Genomic DNA, 23,961 nt, shown 5'->3' with positions numbered 1-23,961 from the left:
GTAAGCAAGCAAAAAATAATGGAACCGATGGAAGCAATGGCAAGACATTACAAATTAGCAAATAAGAAAAAATCTTGGAGTAACAAATTATCAAGCAATGAAAAGTAAACTTTTCATAGGCCCAAAGGAAGTATGGGCCTGTAGAAAGAATGGGAAAAAGGAAGATTAGCTAAACAGATATTTGAGGTAATGAATAACAGATAATGAGGTAAACAGATAATAAACGGTAACAGGCTCACAGACAAACCAAAGGAAGTGGATCAACAGCGTCAAACAAGCATTAAAATAAAGAGGGCTCTCACCACCTAGAACTAAAAATCTAACAGGAAAATATCTAGCATGGAAGAAAATAATATATTTAAAAGAGTAAGCGATTACCTCAATTTTGCATAGAATGCTTCCAATAAATGCTCTCCAAATGTAACAAATAAAATAAAATAAAATAAACGGATAAAAATAATTTAACGAATTTTTTCACTCATAGAGATATGACTGATTCGATGTACAACGGAATCGAAAGCCGAGAGCTCCCCTGACCACGACACACATCAAACCAACTCAGCAAGACCATGAATGTGAGAAGACATTGTGTCAGAATAAATAATTAAAATCAGAAAACCACTTACGAGTTAGGCTCTTAAATGAAGAGATTATTTGTATTGACGCATGCATAAAAAAGACCAGAAATTCGAAATTCAAGTGTTTCAATATAATTATATTGTATGCTTAAAATTTTCACTTCATCGAATAGGAATACGTGACCTCCATTGACGGCATGAAAGGCCAATTCTGATGCCATGTTGCTTCATGTGTAAATCTAAAGTACAACGAGTCGACCCTTCATACGATGAATTGCACTGACTACAAGAAGGAAAAACTATGTGATTTTTCAATTTGTAAAATAATAATAGGAGATTACCTCAATATAGTACATAGAACACTTCCATATGATACTCTCCAGAAATTAAAACGAAAATATCGAAAAACTTACATTAGAGTAAAAAATAATTAATAATTAATTATTTTTTTACTCTAATGTAAGTTTTTAGATTTTTTCGTTTTAATTTTTGGAGATTATCATACGGAAGTGTTCTATGTACTATACTGAGGTAAATTCCTCTTATTATTTTACACATATTAATATTAAAGTAGAACGTATTGAGCATTACAGCTCTGATTCATACTATCTAAGTGATTTTTCAATATATTGTGGAGCTTCTGCATAGGCCTGGCTATAATTTTGAATTCTGTATTTTTAAAGAGTTTATTGAGTTGCTTGTTGTTGTTTGTTTGTTTGTTATTTGGTTTTTAGGAGCATTAGCAACTAAGGCCATATTGCTCCGGGGATATGCGGTGGTCATTCCCTGACCTTTCCGCATCCTCCGTATTTTGTGGTCACGGGCTCGAATCCCGGTCTAATCAAGAAGCATGTGCTACGCACTGCTGAGTTGCTTGTACCATTGTTCGGCATATGGTATAGAAATAAAAAAGTGTTTTTTATTGGTTTTATTAATAGGTGTCGTATTTTCTGTCTTATTTTTAGCTTGTAATCTGATTTGATTTATAATGGAGAGAGGATAGCCTCTATTTAAAAACCTGTTGGTTAGTATATCAATTTCTAAATATAAGGTGGGTTCACAAGTAGAATATTTGTAAGTGTTAAAGAACTGGTTAAATATTATGAACCTCTTAAGTGAACCGTTTTAACATTTAAAAAAAGTTTAACATTTGAGATTTAACCGAGAGGTGGCAACTGAAGTTTAACATTGACAAATGTAAAGTACTGTATATGGGAAGCAGTAACCCAGAGTAATGTATCAACTGTGTGGTACTACACTGACAGAGGTAGGGAGTGAAAAGGACCTGGGGGTAATTGTGCAGGCAGATATGAAGTTTTCTGAGCAGTGCAGACCGTCTGCAAGAGTAGCTCATGGTGGTCAATGATATACAGGAATTTTTCTAGCAAGGATAAGGAGGTGATTATCCCCTTGTATAAGGCACTGGTCAGGCCACACATTGAGTACTGTATACAGGTCTGGAGGCCTCATTTTAAGAAGGATGTAGAGCTGTTGGAACGAGTGCAGAGAACGGCAACAAGATTAGTGAATGGAACAAAAGATTGCACTTACGAAGAAAGGCTTAAGTTTTGCAAATTACAGTGTCTGGAGACTAGGCACCTGCAAAGTGATCTGATTGAGGTGTATAAAGCCTTGAATGGGTTGAGCATGCTCAATGCTGATGGGATTCTTCCTCTTGCTCAGAATAATCGCCTGAGAGGGCATAAATTCAAATTGAGGATGTTTGCCTTTAGCCAGCGGGTGATTGATTGCTGGAACAAACTTCCATCTGTCGTTGTCGAAGTGGATAGCTTAAACAGATTCAAGGCAGAACTAGACAAACATTTGGAGCGGGTGGATGAGTGAAATGAGAAGGAGGTGTGTGTGGGTGTGTGGGTGGGGTGTGTGTGTGTGGTGTGTGGTGTATGTGTGTTTTGGCTAATGCTACATAAGCTTGCTTTCTTGTATCATGTGCCCTTGCTAATGCTATTAATTAGAGTGTCATAGTTTATTATACTAAATTTTATCATCTGTCTAAACAGTTTTATGATGTTATATATGTGTGCAGCTAAGTGTGAAAACACTGAATTTTTGTATGATACAATTGGGCATATAGGAAAACCGGGTTTGTGAAGTTAACTTGTCCGAAAGGTACAGGAATATTATAAGTCTTATCTTTCAGCTCTTTTAATTGGGCTAGAAATAAAATCACTCTTACAGTATGCAGTTAGGGCTTTTTTTATACCGGTTTACTAAATTCGTAAATATAGACGGGTCTATCTCCCTGCAGGTGGAACTGTCCGATATAATAGAGTCCAATTTGCTAATATAGTCCAATTTATTCAGAATAACTGCTGTGTCCCCTTTATCTGCTCTTTGGATGACAATATCTTTGTTTCCTCTAAGATTACACAATGCTATAACTTCATTTTTATTTAATCTGGGTAACTGCAGATGTTTGGAGTTATTAACTACCTGATTGACTTGCTGGACCAATAAGTCTTTTTGCAGAATGTTGCAGAGACCAAACTCAAAATAAATCACAAATTACTTCTTAGGGAGTTTATGAGGGGTTAAATTAAAATTCAGTCCCTTTGAAAGGAGTGAGATCTGATCCTCAGATAATGCGTATGAAGACTGATTAGTAACTTGTTTATATGTTGCCTCATTATATGTATAATGTGATGGAGCAGAATGTATGTAAGCTGGATTTGTGTTATGTGCTGCCCCAGTCTCTTTAACACTTACAAATATTCTACTTCTGAACCCACCTTATATTTAGAAATTGATATACTAACCAACAGGTTTTTAAATAGTGGCTATCCTCTCTCCATTATAAATCACATCAGATTACAAGATAAAAATAAGACAGAAAATACAACACCTATTAATAAAACCAATAAAAAACACTTTATTTCTATACCATATGTTGAACAATGGTACAAGCAACTCAATAAACTCTTTAAAAATACAGAATTCAAAATTATGGCCAGGCCTATGCAGAAGCTCCACAATATTTTGAAAAATCACACAGTTCTTCCTTTTTTCTCGGTACAGGTAAATGATCTTGTATACAAGATTTCTTGTAGTCAGTGCGATTTATTGTATGAAGGGTCGACTTGTACTTTAGATTTATGTGTGAAGCAACACGCTGCTTCAGTCTGCACATTGCATGCAACCATGTCAGAATTGGCCTTTCAAGCCGTTAATGAAGGTCACATGTTCCTATTTGATGAAGTGAAAATTTTAAGCATACAACATAATTACATAAAATTATTGGTCGCTGAAACTCTTGAAATGAAACTATATGAAAATTTTATTAGTGTGCAATGTCCTTACCTAATTTCGGATTTTTGGTCTTTTTTACGTGTGCATCAATACAAATAATTTCTCCATTTAAGAGCCTAACACACACACTTTGCGATATTTCCATCCTGTGAACACGGCAATCAGTCGAAAAGTGTTGTCTGCTTAAAGAAGGGAAAAGCTGTGAATTTCTTTTAATTTGTGTGTTTGTCCAAATTTTTAATCGTGATTTTAATTTTTAACTGCGTTTTTAATTATTTATTCTTGTAAGCGGTTTTCCGATTTTAATTATTTATTCTGACACAATGTCTTCTCACATTCATGGTCTTGCTGAGTTGGTTTGATGTGTTTCAGGGTCGGGGGTGGGGTGACTCTTGGATTTCGATTCCGTTGTACGTCGAATCGGTCATATCTCTATGAGCGAAAGAATTCATTAAATTATTTTATCTGTTTATTTTATTTTATTTATTACATTTGGAGAGCATTGACCTGGAAGCATTCTATGCAAAGATTGAGGTAATCTCTTACTCTTTTAAATATATTGTAACAACGTAGAAGTTAGAAGTCGAGCCTTGCAGCTCTATTTTTACTAATCTTATTCGAAAGAAAATAATGAAAGACAGATAAAGACATAGTTCAGAAGTACTGATTTTTACTACCAATGTCACCTGCACACCTGCTGGGTATAACAGAATTTATCCATAAATTATAAAGTTCTTTCATAGAATTTAACAGATATAATAAAATATGTGCCAAAATCACCCTGCCACTCATATTGCATTATGCATAGAATGATCCATTTGCACTACTTGCATGAAGGAAGTAAAATAGTTAATAAAACAAATTACTATAAAATGAATAGAACAAGAGACAAAAAATAAAGTGCTACTATACCGTTTTGATTTCTACATATTCATGAAGTGCGTCAATTCCCCTACAAGAAAAAGAAACTATCAAGAATTGCAAAAAAACTACACAATTTATAAACTATATACTGCAGAAAATATAAACAAATATAAGACTATAAGCAAAAACCTAGAAACAGAAACGAATGCAACTGTTCATTAAAAACTTCTTTATTCTCCAACAAATAAAATGATAATTTGAATAAATAAAAGAAATACATATTATAACTTTAATTAAGATACAAATAAATATACAGTAAATAAATAATGACTAAAAGTGATTAAAAAAATGGTGTGTGTGCCAAGTGAAACATCCTTCACATTTCTTTTAGGTATTTTGATTTGTATGTATTGATTATGAAATAACAATGGAATGTAACAAAAATGCGAGATGAAAAAAGAAATTGCTGACAAATATTTGTATTATAAAACAAATATCTTCACTGTTGCAATCATACTTCCTGCAGTGGTAACTGCAGGGGCAAAAGCCACAGATGACATCACTTCCATGATGCATTTTTCATGACTGATCAGATTTATTTGGCTGTAGTTGTGCCCAAGGATGTTTCACATCCTTGGGCACAACTACAGCACACACACCAAATAAATCTGATCAATAAATCTGTAGCTGTGCCCAAGGATGTTTCACATCCTTGGGCACAGCTACAGATTTATTGATCTGCTACATTTGGCACAGCTACAGCCAAATAAATCTGATGAATTTGAAGTACTGATTAAGTAATCAAATGCAGACATTGTGGGGATATCAGAGACATGATACCATTCAGACATGAGGAATGCAGAATTTCATTATAGGGAGTACAATGTACACAGAAAGTCTAGACAGGACAGGAGGGGGAGGGTTATGCTCTTAGTTAAGAAGCATATTAAATCAAAGGCAGCACATCCAGTCAACATGGTTTGCCAGTGCAATGTTGTGTCAGCTTGGTGAGACATAAGCACTTGAAAAACAAAAATGAGAGTAAGGGTATTATATACCTAATGACTGTGATGAGTATAACAAACAACTATAGAGAGAAACAGAGTGGGCTAATAAATCAGATGTCTTATAAAAGGGATTTTAACTTTCCAGATATTGACTGAAATTTGTGGGTTGGTCACTCACTCACTAGCAAGACTTCTCTGGATTTACTGAATAACTGTTTTCTACAGCAGCATGTTAGAGAGGTAAAAAGAGAAAGTGATACTCTTGATCTGATTATCAGCAGCGATTCTTCATGCATTAAGAACCAGCAAGTAAAAGACCCTCTGGGTGGCAGTGATCACAGTGTGCTGATGTGGGATTTACTTGAGGACATAACTACTGTCAAGGGTAAAAGGAAGGTCTTTTGCTTTCATAAGGGTGACTATAATGGTCTCAAACAGTTTTTAGATTCTATACATTGGAACTGTTGATGATATTACCAACAGCAAATTCTAAATAGGAAGCATTCGGGGAATTAATCGTAGCAGCTAATGGGCTTTTCATATCAACATCCAGCGGCATAGCAAGGGGAGAGGTAGTGGGGCGATCCATCCTGGGTGCCAGCCAGAAAGGGGTGTCATCACTTGAAAATATGAGAAGGTGGGTATTAACTTTAACTAAATAATTTCAACTTTTTTTAAAATTTATCTTTCTCCACAATTTGTTAGTTGAAATTTCTATTTGACACAATTGATGATATTTTAAGGAGTCATGTGCTGTGATGTAATGACTAGATCGTAGATATAGCTTAGCTTAATTTTCAGCACTCGCCTCATAGTAATCTGCTTAGTTGGTTGAAAGTTTTACCACGTACATAGTAGTTATGAGATTCTAATAATTTAAAGAAATTATAAATTTAAGAATTACTAAGTTATGAGCTTTAAAAATTTTTCTAAGAAAGGAAAGTGCACCTTCCATTCTATGGTTGTCTAATTAAAATAAATTAAAGTGAGATAAAAAGCTAATAGTCACGCACGAGCAACTTTCGAAATCGTCTTCGGTTAGCTATAGTGGGAAGGGAAGAGCACGCGAGTGTGTTATATACAGGTTAAGTTCCCGAAATGCATTTCAGTGCACGTGGAAACTTTATACGTGCCAAATTCCAAATAGGGGAAAAGTTGGTTGGAATCTTTTTGTTTAATATGTTGAACGAAGTGTGGCACTTAAACCACTCAATGACAAGGGCTTCATTTTGAAGGATTTTATAACTGCAATTTAGTTTAACTACTGTAATCACTCCATCGATGAGTGGGTTATGATTATAAGATTGAACATATTGTGTTAGTTCTGTACTTGATAAATCAGATTTGAAGCTATTAAAGTGGTAGTATGCACACATGTTAGAAATTTTTGATGTCACGAATTTTGCTGTTGTACTGCCTATGTAACATGCTTGACAATCTGATTGACATCTAATCAAATATATAATGTATTATGATCCTGTGTCCCATATTCACATGTTGTCTTGTATGAATTGAATTTAGAACTTAATTTATTATAAGATGTAAATATTAATTTGATATCTGTATTCTTAAAAACCCGTTGAAGTTGTCTAGCACATTATTGAGGGTATGGGATGGCGATAATGGGTTTGTGTATCTTATTCACGTGGTTATTAATTTTGCTAGGGTTATTAGTACTATTATGGACTTTAGTAATGGTTTCTTTTATTAGTTGTAATGGATATTTCCTGTCGATAAATTGTTTGGTGAGGTATTGCAATTCTACGGATAGGTCTGTTTGTGTTATTGTCATTTGTTGTTATTTGGTTTTTAGGAGCATTAGCAACTAAGGCCATATTGCTCCGGGATATGCGGTAGTCATTCCCTAACCTTTCCGCATATTCCATATTTGGTGGTGACGGGCTCGAACCCCGGTCTAATCAAGAAGCATGTGCTACGCACTGCTGCTCCTTCCCACCTGGCTACGGAGGCGCCGGTCTGTTTGTGTGTGCCTATATTTGATAGTATTATATATCTGATTGTATAGAATTGCTTTTTTGATGTATAGAGGATGGTGTGAGTAGTAATGTAAGAACTTACCTGTATGTGTGTTCTTTCTGTATATTTTGGTGCCTAAAGATGTACCAAAATTTTCTATATAGTGAGATTTAGAAAATTAATTTTATTATTGGTTTCAACTTCGAGGGTAAATTTGAGTCTTTCATGTGTTGTATTAAATGTGTTAAATAAAGTATTGATAGTGGTTTTGTTGCCCATTAAAAGGACGTCGTCCGCATATCTCATATACAATTTAATCCCTGGGGGAAAGGGTTGAAGCATTTTTTTTTTCAATAGAAGCAAGGTAGATTTCGGATAAAGGGGCAGAGATACCGAGGCCCATAGGAAGGCTGAAAATTTGTTCATAGATGTTATTTTGAAATTTAAATTGCTTGGCATTAAGTAACAGTGACGTGAGTTCTAAAATGTCATTAATGTTTAAGTCAGTACGTTTTATCAAAGTGTTGTCTTTAATTAGTAGTTCTTTAAGAGCCAGTAGCATGGTTTCGATGTGCACGTTTGTATACAGGGTGATTCACTACCAGTGCGACAAACTTGCAGGAGGTGTAGGGGGCACAAAGACGAATCGGAATCACATAGCATTGCAGGGTCCGAAATGCCTTCGTCATGCGGTAGAGGACGTTGAACGGGAGGTCGCGTGAACAGCGATCCCACTGGAAGTCAGCATTTGTGAACCGGTTCCCGAGGCAGTAGGATGGATGAGTATTCAAACGTTGAACCGGCCGACATGCACCTAGCGTATGGAGCTGCGGACTGTAACGGGCGCGCCGCTCTGTGCTTGTACCAGGAACGTTTCCCGCACAGGAATGCTCCTCATCATACGATTTTCGCACGTGTGCACAGAAGGTTACGTGAGACTGGTTGTTTCACAAGACGTACCATGAATCGAAAGTGAACGACGAGGACACCAGACAATGAGGAGAATGTCCTACGTCTTGCAGAAGGCAATCCGAGTATGAGTACTCAAGCGATAGGCCAACGATTGGGTATTTCCCAATCCACTCTATGGAGGATACTTTCAACAAACCAAATGAGTTCATGCCATCTGCAACGCATCCAATCATTGGAGCCTGCGGATTATCCACTCCAGGGGACTTTTGCTACTTGGTTTCTTCAACAGAAACGGTTCGTAAATGCTGACTTCCAGCGGGATCGCTGTTCACGCAACCTCCCGTTCAACGTCCTCTACCGCATGACGAAGGCATTTCGGACCCTGCAATGCTATGTGATTCCGATTCGTCTTTGTGCCCCCTACACCTCCTGCAAGTTTTTCGCACTGGTAGTGAATCATCCTGTAAAGGGAGACGACATCGAAGGACGCGAGAATATCGTTTTCAGATATGGTCATGGAAGTTATACGTTCGTGTGCCTGTTTAGTATTGTAAACCCTGAACCGAGAAAATCTCATTAAAGGTGAAATAATTTTGACAAGGAATAAGGATAGATTAGCATAGGTGGACTGTTTATAGGAAACAATAGGTCTTAAAGGATAATCTTGTTTATGGAGTTTGACTATTCCAAAATTATGTGGAAGAATATTACTGTGTATGCCTATTTTCTGGAGGGTGTGTAAATTAATTTGTTTGTTGGCTCCGAGTCTCCTTAGGATCCCATCAAGTTTATTTTTAAGTTTGTTAATGTTAAACATGTTGTAAACTCTGTATGTCGTTGAATCTGACAGGATGTGTAACATTTTCTCTATATATGTATTTTTGTCCATGATTGCGATTTTTTCGCCTTTGTCTGCCTTTTGTATTATAATGTTCGGAATTTTCATGAAGTCTCGTGTGTGGGTTAATTGTTGATGAATATTAGGTTTACTAGTTAATTGGGAGTTAAAAACAGGATTGGTTTCATGTATGATACGATATTTATCCGGGTAGTTGTCAAGTTTAGTTTGTATTTCAATCATAGCATCTTAACTGGACAGTGATTGCTGTTAATGGCAAAATTGAATCCATATTCTAGACTAGAAAGTTCATTAGGGGAAAATGTTTGTGTAGAGATGTTAACAACTGAATTGTTGGGGATTTTTTTGTGTCTTCTGGTGAGTGTATCCCATTTCTTGGTGTGCTTTTGTGTAATGTGACTTAAAGTTGTCTGAATTCGTGTGTTGTTCTGTTGCACGTAGTTGTACCAAGTCGTGGGGGTTAGTTCTCTTTTAAGCTTGAATTTGCGGGTATGTATTTGATCTAAAAGGAGATATTTATCTCTGTATCTTTTTCACAATTCAGCTTTAATTATGGCAATAGAGGCTTGGTGTATAATAAAGGGTATTTCTTAATAGTATTTTTTGGTACAGATATGAGTGAAATTGGGGATTATGTCGTATGTGAGACATTTCTTTAAGAATGTAATATGGAGTTTGTTGGAAAAGTATTTTACTAATAGTTTTGTGAAATTAAGTTTCCTGTCGTGTAGATCTGAATGCATTGGGGAAAATGTGGAAATGATAGACATGCAGAAGAGGTGTAATAAATAGTTAAAGGATTTTGTTAAATTGACTGATGATATTTTAAGGAGTCTTTATGTGCTGTGATGTAATGACTAGATCGTAGATATAGCTTAGCTTAATTTTCAGCACTCACCTCATAGTAATCCGCTTAGTTGGTTGAAAAAAATTTGGAATTTAGCACATATAAAGTTTCCACGTGCACTGAAATGCATTTCAGAAACTTAACCTGTATATAACACATACTCGCGTGCTCTTCCCTTCCCACTATAGCTAACTGAAGACGATTTCGAAAGTCGCTCGTGCACGGTTATTAGCTTTTTATCTCACTTTAATTTATTTTAATTAGACAACCATAGAATGGAAGGTGCACTTTCCTTTCTTAGAAAAATTTTTAAAGCTCATAACTTAGTAAGTCTTAAATTTATAATTTCTTTAAATTATTAGAATCTCATAACTACTATGTACGTGGTAAAACTTTCAGATAACTTGAGAATTTATTTTATTAAGAAAGACAGAGAATATTTTCGAAATAAGGATGGGCCTTTTGACACTGTTGAAAGAGAAAGAGAAAGAGAAAAAATTAAAGGGAAATGTTGACAGCTAACAACTTTCTGGTTTTATAAGACACTGCCAAATGGAGAAAAAATATTAAGAACATGGTTGTTGTTATTTGGTTTTTAGGAGCATTACCAACTAAGGCCATATTGCTCCGAGAATATGCGGTGGTCATTCCCTGACCTTTCCGCATCCTCCGTATTTGGTGATCACGGGCTCGAACCCCGGTCTAATCAAGAAGTGTGTGCTACGCACTGCCGCTCCTGCCCACCTGGCTACGGAGGCGCCATGGATGAAGAGAATAACAGAATGGTACCCTAGAGGAGCTAGAAGAAAACCTGGAAGACAACGATGGAGATGGACAGATGAAATTCATGAGTTTGTGGGTAGTAAATGGATGGCCATTGCACAAAACAGAAGGAACTGGAAAGTTGCTGGAGAGGCCTTCAGTTTGTAATTCAGAAGTTCTTTATCTTGGAGAGTTCATTCATTTTTCTTCTTTCAAAACTTTTTTTTAGATAATGGATTTGGATGTGAAAGTACAACTCACTGATTACTACTTGATTTATTACTATACATCAAGTGATCTACTAGTTGGAGTTCACTTGTATTTTTCAATTTCATCACTCTGAAAAAAGTGTTCACATAGCTTTTTTCACTACTTCTAACCTCTTCTTTAAATAGACTTTTTTAAATAGAAAGGTTATCACTTTTCTACCAGTCTAGTTACGCTTTTAACCACAGATAGCCAATGTGTACACACATGCATCAAAATATTTTTTAATTAGTGGCATGCATCTGTTGAAATTAAATTCATCTTTCCTTTTAGCACTTCTCTCTAGATAGTAATAAATGTCTACCAAATATTCATTCACTTTCACAGGACAGCATACCGCTCCCTTTTTAGCACAGAATTTAATAAAATGATAAGGGCAGCCTATTACCATCAAGTGCTCAATATCTCTTTTAATACCCTTGCTACTCCAGTGTTTTGACCTACTACAACAAGTACATTATCAACACTAAGTGCCAGACAATTTTCTTGAATGAATCCCACATGTTTTCAGGTTGCTCAAAAGAAAATATCCCAAAGAGTCACCTTCCAATGCTGGAGCTTAGAGAAAATTGCTTTTGATTTTATTTATTTATTTATTTATTATGAAAGGGCACAACAATGGAATATAGTTAGGCACTTTGATTACTTCCATCTGCAGCTATTGAAAATAGTGCATTTTTCAGACCATCACTACCTCTTCTTTATCCATACAATTTCATTAATAACATCTGTTGTTTTTGTTCTTCTACAACTGGAATTTTTTGCTATTTGACCATTGGGAGACATATTTCTGAACAATGTGTATGCATGATCTGCACAACTCAGAGGAGATTATACGACATGACAGAAGATGCAAATAAACATTCAGTACATTACTGTTCACAATGAAATTTTTGCATTTCTTTCCGTGTGCTGCATGCTGTCCTTATGGTTATTTGTTTCAAAATCTAATTACATTGTGTTTCCCACCAATTTAAATATAAAAAAATCACATCCACACACAGAACACATTGGCAAAGGTGTTTCCTTTTTCAGACTTTACAATACATGGAAAATCTTGTGTATATGTCTTCTGAAATTTTACATTGTATTGCTTTAGCATCTGAGGCACTGTTTAAGATATGAAAGGCATTCTTAATTAGCTTTGCACCACACAAGTACTATGAAATGATTGCACATTACAGTGAACAATACTATAATCCCACATTTCTATCCTGAAATGTAGACTAGAACACCTAATGGTCAATTTGTTAATGAAAATAAGCAGAAGTTGGCAAAATGTTTTTTTAAAAATTCAAATTTCAATGTAGTTTTATTATAATTTTGTGAAAAGATAAGATGGAGGAAAACAGCTTGTGCAAAAAAGGTGGGAAAACTCTATCACCAACTAAATTGCAATGGTGAGAGAGAGAAGGTGTCAAATGAAGTAAAAAATATGTCAAAAATCAGGAGAGTTGGCAGCTTTGTTCATTTCAGATGGATCTGCCACTGTTATCAAAATGAAATGGTTTGCAATTTAGACTTCTGAAAGCCTGAAAAACAAATAGCTCCACCATTTCACTGAATTTTTGACTGAATGAATAACTAGCAGTGCAATGGTCAGCTCAGTTTACAGAAATCACATCTAGGTATTCAGAAATAGTGACTGGCACTCTTTGTGAATACCTAGATGTGATTTCTGCACTCTTTATATGCTAATAGTTTTTTTGCATAACGACTAATTTTACTCTGGTAAAATTGGTCAGCAATTATGAAATCCATTAACATAATTTACTATGGAGCAGTTTTAGTTTTTGAATAAGATAAATTGCATACTAACTGATAATCTATTTGGAGTCAGCTGAAGTTCATTTGTTGGCTTTTTAGGGTTATAATATTTGAATGAATTTCTACCTTTGAAAGCAACAGTATTGTATTAGTTTTAGAAGTGGAAAATAATGCAAGTAAGTATACTGCATAAGCAAAAAAAAAAAAAATATGAAGGCACTCCCCATATTGCTTGTCCATTCCCACTAATAATCTTACTTAAATTTATTCAAACTCCCCACATTCACAACACCAGATGGAAGTGTATTCCAACAATCAACTGCTAGCCAGCTGAAGGCAAATTACTGCACATCTATCCTGCAGCCATCCTTTTTTTTTCAATTTAAGTTCATGTCTCCTTATGTGGGTTGTCTGAGAAAGAGTGAAGATGCCATCAACATTTAGTTTACTCAATCCACTCAAAGCCTTAAACACCTCATGAGTGCCTAGTCCCTAGATTCTGCAATTTGAAAAAAATAAGAAAATTAAAAAGAGCACCCTTTTGTAATCTTTGACTAATCTTGTTGCTCATCCTTGTATCTGCTCAAACAGATACACAGCCTTCCTAAAATGAGGCATCTAAAACTGCAAGATTATTAAGAATATTATTGTATACAGTACTGAAGATGTAGCCTAACCATTGTGTTATACATGGTCGGGCAAAAACAACAACTTGCTTTAAAAGCTAAAAATTTAAAATAAATAAAATTCCTTTTTTTTTTTTTTTTTAATTATACATTCGTTTTTTGAAGAAAAAGGGGTTTACTGTTATTATAGTTTAATAATATACACTAAAGCATTTATGTTACACTCCACGGTGTTTGAAAATGATGTCCCTTAAATGACTGTCACCAATGCTATAACTTAAATAGCTAACCATACAATCCACTACTTATACTCTGTATATTCAATTGCCCATAGACTACATAAGACTCTGGATTTTAAGAAACCCTACAAAAAGAAATCATAAACAGTTAAGCCCGGTGATCGTGATGGCCGACATATGTTACAAAAATGAGTCATAAGTTAATTTGGAAACATTACATTTAATCCTGTGTTAGTTGTGCAGGAATCAAATCAGTTCAACCCTGATAATATTTCAGCAATTTGTACTTCATTATACTCTGTCCATACAGCAGAAACTACTAATACCTGTTGATGAAAATGTTTTCTTTGAATTCTCCACAGAAAATTTCAGAAATGTCTGTTAATTATCACGCAATTAGAAAAATTAATGCTTAAGTTAAACCTAATTAATATGCACACATTCAAGTGATAAAACCCATGTTTAGTCTGCAGAGCAAACCTCTGGAAATAATCCTCCTCATCTCTTCCACCATGCAGTATGATTGATGTTTTTTTATGCTTATGATGTGCATCATGGCTAGATCCAATCTTCCTTATGTTTTGAGGTTACAGCTCTCAGTGTTCCTGAGTTGGCTATTAGATAGTCCACTGGACTAAACCTATTGATAACTTTATAGGAGGCATCCGGATCAGCTAGTGTATAATCTCGTAATCTCGCTACTTGTACTCTACTAGACAGTGAACAGGGCAGTCCGAGCAGTGTATATGCAGGAGACATAGTCGAGGCCACATTACATCAAGGAGCTGGGTATATTCTTGCTGTGCATATGCCATTCCCAAAATTTCATTACTTCGTACCACCATGCACCATACAACATGCCCTCCTCCCCTTTTATTACTACTGAATACATCATGAATAGTCAAACTAATTGAACAAACTTATCTACAATAAGATCTAAACCTTCCAAACACTTCCTCATTCATTTCATAAATATATTTGGTCTCACTTCATATCTCAATGATGCCCATTTCTGCATACAATCTGCCAAGCCTCACTTATTTTTTCTGACAAAATCGCAATTATCAGTTCATTCAACCACTGCTCATCTCAGATGTACTAATTATTCACTGTACAATTCCTTTTGCTTCAAAGGTAGTATTTGTGTATGTGTACTCTCATATTCCCTGTCAGAGACTTTTAATTTGGAATTTCCTCTTTTCGATCTTCTCTGGTTTAAAATCTCTCTACCCCATTTTCTCAAATTTATCTTTTGCTTCTATTGTTCTCCCAACTCCACTAATCACTGGAACCTTCTAACTTCCTTTCTTTGAAAATTGACTTTCTCCATTCCAAATTTCCTAAAAGTTAGGTAATTTTTCTTGGTTATTTTAATGTTCAGAACTCCAGCTTCCATTTTTTAGTCACATGGACCTAACAGGTCCAGATACTGAGGCTTTTGCAATTATTATTGATTTCACAAAGACTGTCCATTTACCCACCAGAATACATGACAATCACCCTGCCAATACTCTTGATCTTTTGTGAGAAAAAGATATGTTTAATTTCAAATAATTTATTGTCTGTATATGTCTTCCAAATGTTTAACCATTGGTCTCTACAGATATGTCAGATATGTGTTTGATTGGGAGGAAGTAATTGATTGGGCAATTAATTGGGATGAAGGCTTTTAAGTCTGGTTGCATAGGTGAGAAGTAACATTTTCCTTCTGAGATGGAGTGGAGGCTCATTTGCCTCTACGGAGAAATTTTGGATTGGGGACGTTTGAAAGGCCCAAGAACTGTGTGAAGAGCACTGTGCTGTATGGTATTTAGTCTTGTAAGTACAATTTTCCTAGCATCACAGTCTAGATGCTACCTGATGATAATTTCATGTTTAAAAATATTTATTACAGACAGAAATGATAGTGATTTCTTATAATATTCCGAAATCCTCAACATTTTGAAAATTCATAAATAATGGTTGAAAAGAAAAACTGGAATTCATAGTGAAAAATGAACATTTACTTTTGGACTGGGCTGAAATCAAAACATTTATGTACATGGAATAAATTCCATGTACATAAATTAACCTCAACACAAGCAAAAAACAAATAAAAATGTGTAACAAGCTATAAACAAAAACAAATGATGCTAATAGCCCAAATTCAATCAGCGTGCCAAAAGAAACAGACAGTTAATTTTATATGCCTTTACTTTTTTACACTCAAATACTGGCTGTTTAAGAATGATGTCTACATGCATTACAGCACACAGAACTTCAGGTTTTTTGAAAGCTTATAGCTTTGGATGCAGCAAACATGTTAGTCATCACTACCTGCTTACCCTTCAGTATTATGGTACTGGCCTTTGTTTTATATTATAGAAAGGTGATTGGACTTTGATTTCTTTAAGAATATGGCCCACAAAATCTTTGTGGGCCATGTTTTTCTTACCTTCCCATCAATGAAATGTCAAATAATACAGAAATTGCCAATTGAGAAGTGGATTTAATGAATCTATCAGAACTTTTTTTCCCCCAATTATAAGGTTTTAATCTGCACCTTCTCATGTATAACCTAGCAAATTTGGACTTTGATAGAAGTAGATCTTTTAATTTGAAACTTTAGATCTAAGTCTGTTCAATAAATTTTTGTGATATCAGCATTTATATTTAGCTAAAATTAGGTAAGCACAGAAACCATTTTCCCCCTACTGCAGATTTTTATTAATTATTTATTTTTAGTTTTCTGGTCCCTTGAAAAGCATCTCAGTACGATATTACAAGTTACCTTTAAATTATCTGCTGTTACTGCTGTGGATGGTTAAGTGGAAAAAAGATAGAGTGGTTATCAATGGGCACTGCTCTTCATAGGCTAATGTTATCAGTAGAGTTTCCCAGAGTTCAATTCTGGGTCCATTTTTCAATATTTGTTTTCAATATTTATTAATGATACTGATGAAGGTATATCAGGCTTAATATCAACATTTGCAGATGATACAAAAGTTGTCAGGGTGATTAATGGCAGTAATGATTGTATACTACTGCAACAAGATTTAGAAAAATTAAGTTGATGGGCTGAGAAATCGCAGTTGAATTTTAACATTGATAAATGCAAGGTACTGCATATGGGTAACAGTAATCTCAGAGTAACTTATCAACTGTGTGGAACAACACTCAGGATAGTATAAAATGAAAAAGACCTGGTGGTAATTATGCAGTGAGATGTGAAATTATCTGAGCAGTGCAGACATGCTGCCAGGACTGTACTCATCATGGGGTTTTGTCAATGATATACAGAAACTTTGCTAGTAGGGATAAGGAGGTGATTATCCCTTTGTTGGGCTGCATTTAGAGTACTGTATACAGGTTTGGAGGCCTCACTTTAGGAAGGATGTATATCTGCTGGAATGGGCAACCAGATTGGTGGAGGGAACAAAAGGGTTCTCTTACCTAGAAAGGCTTCAATTCTTTAAATTGCAGTGCCTCGAGACCAGGCACCTACAGGGAGATCTGATTGAGGTGTTTAAAACTTTGAATGGATTGAGTAAGCTGAATGCGAATGGCATTCTTCCTCTTACTGAGACTATACACATGAGGGCATAAATTTAAGTTAAGGAACAATGGTAGCAGGATAGATGTGTGGAAGTTTGTCTTTGGCTAGCAAGCAGTTTGATTGTTGGGATATGCTTCCACCTGTTGTTGTGGAAGTGGATGGTTTGAAAAAATTCAAGGAAGAACTAGACAGATTCTTGGAGGATAAGGATGGATGAAGTGTGTGTGTGTGTGTGTGTGTGTGTGTGTGTGTGTGTGTGTGTGTGTGTGTGTGTGTGTGTGTGTGTGTGTGTGTGTGTGTGTGTGTGTTTTTGGCTGATGCTATATAAGCTTGCTTTCTTGCATCATTTGCCACCACTACTACTACCACCACCACCATAGAAAGTTGTGGATGAGACAAGAATCCAGAAAAATTTTAAGACTACTATCTTTGGAACATACAATTGCTTAAAACCAATCAGATAAATGCATTATAAAACTTACTGTTCTCTTCCTTGACCGGACATCTTGTAACCTCCAAAAGGAGTCTGGGGGCTTATAGCCATATAACAATTCACCCTATGTTAAAGAAATTATATTTAAGTTTTTTTTTTTTTTTAAGATCTACAGAAATTAACATAATTAATGAATAATTATGTATTAAATATTATCATCTAAGAATATATGCTTTGATACACTTTAAATATTGGAAATTATTTGCAGGGAAAAAAAAAATTCCCAAAGAAAGGTTGAGATGAATTATATTTGATCCATTTAGCATGCACACATGTCCAACACTGCTACTGCTGGTGTTATACTGTCCTTGTGTTTTCTATCCTAAGTGCCACACACTGTAAGTTAAATTGGTGTTGCAGTAAAACAAGAAAGAGCAGTGCTTTTCAGTTGCAACTACCATTTCTTTGTAATGCAGTGCCACCATTCTTACAGCTGTATTGATGATTATTGTTGCCTCTTTTGATGGAAACCTGACATACTGAAGGTGAACTATGATGTGATTAAGATGATTAGTAAATTTGAAATCCTAAATAGGGAATTTCAATACCATAATATCCGAATTTGTCCTTCCCTTGCCGTATGTATAAGAAATGGGCATATGCTCTTTTAACTAAAATAAATTACTTTTAGAACCGCACAGCATTTCCATTAATAAAGAAATCACATGTCAACATCAAATTATTGACAGATAAGGCCGAATAAGTACAAACTGTGTTAAATGAATAACTATGTTGCTTTTTAAACTCTTCTGGAAAAGTTAATTTATGAATAATTAATTTTAACTAATTAATTAATTAGTCAGACTGACTGCTTGCTGACAGTTCACAGGGTCCTCAGTCTTTAATAAAGCTAATATCAATTACAGTACAATAAAAATCGTAACAGTTTCCTTAGCTTCACTGTAGAGTGAAGATAAGGAAACCTTTCATTACCTTTTCATTAATTATATTAAAATAACCATTTTGTAAAACTTTTTGAGTTCTGCAGAGAGAACTGTCAACTGTTATCTCAAACTTTCTTTCAAATTTGGCTTTCTGCTCTGCATAACAGAACAAAAACTGCTGACTCAAAATTTAGTCAGAAAATAAATACTGGCCAAACTGTCAGTGAATTTTCTGACCAAATTTATTAAATATTGGAATTAATATTGACAGACTGCTCTGACAGAGTATGAAGAGATGGTACATTTAAAATCAAAAATATCATTAGTAAAGGCAAGGGCTTACAATCCAGAAAATAATTGATACTGCAATGGCAAGAGGATGCACGGAATCAATTTATTTTGTATGTCAGAAAAAGAAAAAAAATTATAAAAAAAAATAAAAAATTCCCCAATTGCATATATTATTCTCAATGGCAGAAAGGCAGTGCCCATCTATTTTCACCTTGAATATTAACAAGTCTTGACTATCTTGGAGGTAATTTATTTTAATTATCAACAATTCTGTATTCTTGTCCCTAGTTCTTATCTCGTCTTTCAAGGAGAAAATACCCCTGCCAACATTCATTTTATTGATTCCCTTCACAGAATCAGAATGTTGTTATTGTCACTGAAAGAGGAAACAAATAATAATTGGAATGGCCAGAAAGAAAGAGGGAACAAGAAAAAAATATGGAAGAATCTGTGCTTAACCTGTCATAAGCAATCAACATAGGAGTAACTTCAAATTTTGCAACAGGGCACAAAGTGTACTATTATACCATGTGATTCTCCTGTTACAAACTGCAATGAGAATATAAAAACCTTTAAAGAACATCCTACATGAAATTACCATTGAAATCTGATATAAAATAGCTGACAGCCTTAACTCTATCCAGAGTGTACCACAATTCAAAAAGAAAAAAAAAAAAAAAAGAAGCAGAATCATGTCAAACTTTAAAGCAGGATCCAGACATTATCACTGTTTACGCTCATAAAGGATGAAGAATCACAGTTACAGAATGAAAAGAATGTGCAAGGTATATAGGGTAGAATTTTTCTCAGTGAGGTATGTGCTTGTTAATAGGAGAGACTGCTTCTACAGGAATGGGACACACTTTAAATAGAAAGGGTGCAAGAATATTTGCTGTTCTATTGAGGCAGTGTTAGGTGGAATGGAAAATTGAAAACTGCTAGCATGGGGATGGGGATTTACTCCAGGGGCTCACATCTGGTGAGTTATGGGCTTGGCACACCCAGGGTCCCGAGCTGGATATCATCATTCTTCTCTTTCTTGGTGATTCCTTTCTACTTCTCTCTCTCTCTCTCTCTCTCTCTCTCTCTCTCTCTCTCTCTCTCTCTCTCTCTCTCTCTCAGGGTAACTTGGGAATTTTTAAGCCTCAAGCTTCCTTGCATCATATGCCTATTAATAATAATAATAATAATAATAATACACAGACAAATAGATTAATAATAGTTGCAGGCAGAGGCAAAAGTGATTCTTGCACTGCTTCTATTGGAATGAGCAGCAGCCTGGAAAGCAAGGTGCTGAGGATTTCAAGAAGTGCTGGAAGTCACCATGAAATGATTAAATACATGGTCCGTGTTAGGGTAACTAAGAGTTAAAACAGGTGCATATATACTTCCATGTAAAACAATATTGGAACATAGTAAATAAATTTGATGAATTTGGAGTGCTGGTCAAATCATCAAATGCAAACATTGTTGAGATATTACAGTCAGATATATAGTATATAAGTGATACAGACATGTATCACTCATATACTATACAGGGTTATTAGAAATGAAGTCTGGGGTTTCAAGCAATTCTGTACTGAAACCCCAAACTTCATTTTGAATAATCCTGTATAAGGAATACAGAACTTGAATATGGGGAATACAATGTTTACAGAAATGACAGACAGGACAGAAGAGGAATGGGCTATGCTCTTAGTCAAGAAGCACATAAAATCAAAGTAGTGCATCCAGCCAACATGGGTGACCAGTGTAATGTTGACTCAGTCTGGTGTGATATAAGCACTGGTAAAACAAAATTGAGAGGAGTGTGTTAGGCCTAATGACTGTCTGCACTAGAAATAGAGTGGTCCAGTAAATCAGAATGTCTTATAATGGGGATTTAACTTTCCAGATATTGAGTGGAATTTGTGGATTTGGCCACTCACACACTAGCATAAATTTTGTGGATTTATCGCATGACTGTTTTCTACAGCAGCATGTCAAAGAGGCAACACTCTTATTCTGATTAACAGCAGTGATTCTTCATGCACTAAGAATCAGCAGATAAAAGAGCCACTATGTGGCAGTGATCACAGTGTATTGATGTGGAATTTAAAATTAATTAAATAACTACCATCAAAGATAGTTCATTACTTCATTACTTACTTACTAAATGAAGGGTTGTTACCTTCAAAAGATAAAAACATTTCCCTTCATAAAGGAGAATACGGCGGACCCCAGTTATAACGCGGCTCGCTTTACGCTGATTCGCTATAATGCTGTTCTTATATTATAACCCCTATCTGACTATAACGCTGTCACAGATCACTATAACGCTCTTTTACAGATTGCATTTTTGGCATATTTAACGAAATTGTTTCATTTGATGGAGCGATAGCTTGAAAATGAATAGCAAAACGGCATTAAAATGTTTCCCATGCCGACTTGAGAAATTTTCCCACGCTCAGTGACATTTTCTCGCACGCTAATTTAATTGCAGTTCAGTGACTTGTTACGTAGTTCCGAGATCAACATTTTAAAAAATTATCAAGTATATTGCTTGTAATATTTGCGTTATATGCATTTATCTGAAGTCTAGTCATCACTCAGTACCGTATTAGACATCGGAACGGACAGTTTACTTGAACATTGTATCATAATTAATGCAACCAATGCAGTTACATTTTAGAAGAGTTAATAATGGCCGATAAGAATGAGAAAGCAACAATGTCTGAGTGCAGTACGAAGACTTAAATGTAAGAAAAAGACTGAATTTGAAAATCAAATTAGACATTTTGAAGCGAATCGATTCCAGTTAAAGACAAGCGGACGTGTGCCATAATTTAGGACTTGCAAGTTTAACTGTAAGAACAATTATAAAAAAAAAATAAATAATTAATTTTAGCAGCGGGAAAGATAGCTGTTCCACTGCAAGCAACTAGGGCTAGGCCGGCTATTAGGATTGAAATGGAAAGACTTTTAACTAATTTTATTGAAGATAATATCCGATGCAGAATTCAGTTAAGTTAAATATTAATAAAAAAAGAGAGAGAGAGAGAGAGATTAGCCAATATGATGATCTGAAGAAAATTCACCTAAAAAAAAAAAAAAAAAAAAAAAAGCGAAACCATTTAAAACTAGTAAGGGCTGGTTGAATAGATTTAAAATCCAGGGAGAAGCCACAAGTGCAGGAGCCGAAACTTTCAAAAAAGAACTTGTTAAAATTATTGAAGAGGGATATTATGTGTTATACTTCTCAACAAGTTTTTTAACATAGATGAAGCAGGACTTTTGTGGAAACGAATGCCTAAAAGAAGTTTCATATTGAAAGAAGTAAAAAACATGACAGGTTTCAAAGCGGCGAAGGATCGGTTGACTTTATTGTTGGGTGGTAACGCTGTGGGGGATTTAAAATTAATACCCCTTTTATTTTATTTGGAAGAGGGCCAAAGTTCAACCCAAAATCGACACATTTTTCATGATTAAATTCATCAATTAAATTAAATCAATTAAAATAAATTTAGATCAATTAAATTCATGATTTTAATTGGAATTTTAAGTTTAATTTTGATACGTAAGTAGTTACCACATAATTATATACGTATGTAATGCAGAATATTTTGTATGTACAAATATTTGAATATTAAATATTTTGACCGACATTTGTGCATCTTTTCACTACCGTTTATTACTGATTAGGAAATATCCTATGGCACCGACCGCAACTCACAAATACATGTTACCTTATGGCAATGCGGCGCTCGCTTAGCATGGATTCACTTAGCGCTGTTTTTATGGAACGAATTATCAGCGTTAAGTGGGGGTCACCTGTACAGTGGTCTCAGATAGTTTTCAAATTCTATACAGTGGGATCAACTAATGATGTTATTAACAGCAAATTAATGAGAAGCATTCAGGGAAGTAATTAAAAAAGCTAATAGGCTTTTCATACCAAATAGGAAATACTGTTCAAAGCTTAGACCTAAAAGGATATCAGATGACCTAATCAGACATGTGGCAGAGAAGAAAATTACATGGGATGCAGATAAATTATAAGGTGATGTTGAAACCTATGGTAGATATAAACTAGTTTGGAATCAAGTCACAAAGGAGATTAGGCAAGACAAGGCAGATTATGCAAAATAATTGGCAAAGAATGTAAGAAAAAACAGTAATGACTTCTTTAGTTATGTAAACACTAGAAGGGGTGAATCATACTGTTCTACTTCATATGTAGAATAGATATGCAGAAATTTGCCTTTAGCCAGTGGGTAGTTGATTGGTGGAACAGACTTCCATCTCTTGTTGTGGAAGTTGATAGCCTAAATAAATTTAAGGGTGAGCTGGGGCATTTGGAATGAATAGAGGGGTGAAATGAGAGGTTTTTTTTGGCTGATGCTGCATAAGCTTGCTTTCTTGCATCATATGCCTCTACTAATGCTAATGTCGATGATTCAACTGTTAATAATCCTGCTCAGGTTGCTGACAAACTGAATAAGTGTTCTGCATCTACATTCACACATGAACTTTTTAGCGGAGTAGACAACAAAAATTTATCAAACTTTACCAGGGAACTTAATAATTTTGTAATAACCGAGAGGAAAGTGGAAGAGAAACTATTAAAGTTAAACAGAAGAGAGACAGGTGAGGTGGCCTGGATTGATCCAATTATATTAAGTGAGATAGCAAAGGTAAGCAAATCCTTAGCTATAATTATAAGAATATCTTTGGATTCAGGGGAAGTCCTGAAGGACTGGAATGTGCAAATGTATCCCCAAATTCACAAAGAAGGATCAAAGGGTGA

The 23,961-nt window shown here is 35.1% G+C and overlaps 1 protein-coding gene across 4 annotated transcripts in view; it reads right to left on the bottom strand.

The window, feature by feature from the left end:
* Positions 1 to 23,961, bottom strand: part of LOC150091083 (aldehyde dehydrogenase 1A1-like) — a 159,892-nt gene that overhangs the window by 27,836 nt on the left and 108,095 nt on the right. For all 4 annotated transcript variants that reach the window (XM_090374107.1, XM_090374090.1, XM_090374098.1 and 1 more), the window contains exons 10-11: positions 17,990 to 18,064; positions 4,758 to 4,797 (exon numbers count right to left, since the gene is read on the bottom strand). In XM_090374107.1, coding sequence (XP_090230233.1) covers positions 4,758 to 4,797; positions 17,990 to 18,064 — 115 coding nt within the window. The remainder of the gene's footprint in view (positions 1 to 4,757; positions 4,798 to 17,989; positions 18,065 to 23,961) is intronic.

This window comes from Mastigoproctus giganteus, chromosome 1 (genome assembly GCF_048544385.1).
Source record: "Mastigoproctus giganteus isolate SK-2022 chromosome 1, ASM4854438v1, whole genome shotgun sequence".
Taxonomy (NCBI): domain Eukaryota; kingdom Metazoa; phylum Arthropoda; class Arachnida; order Uropygi; family Thelyphonidae; genus Mastigoproctus; species Mastigoproctus giganteus.
Note: the sequence above shows the minus strand (reverse complement) of the source record. Positions and strands in the feature narration are given on the sequence as shown.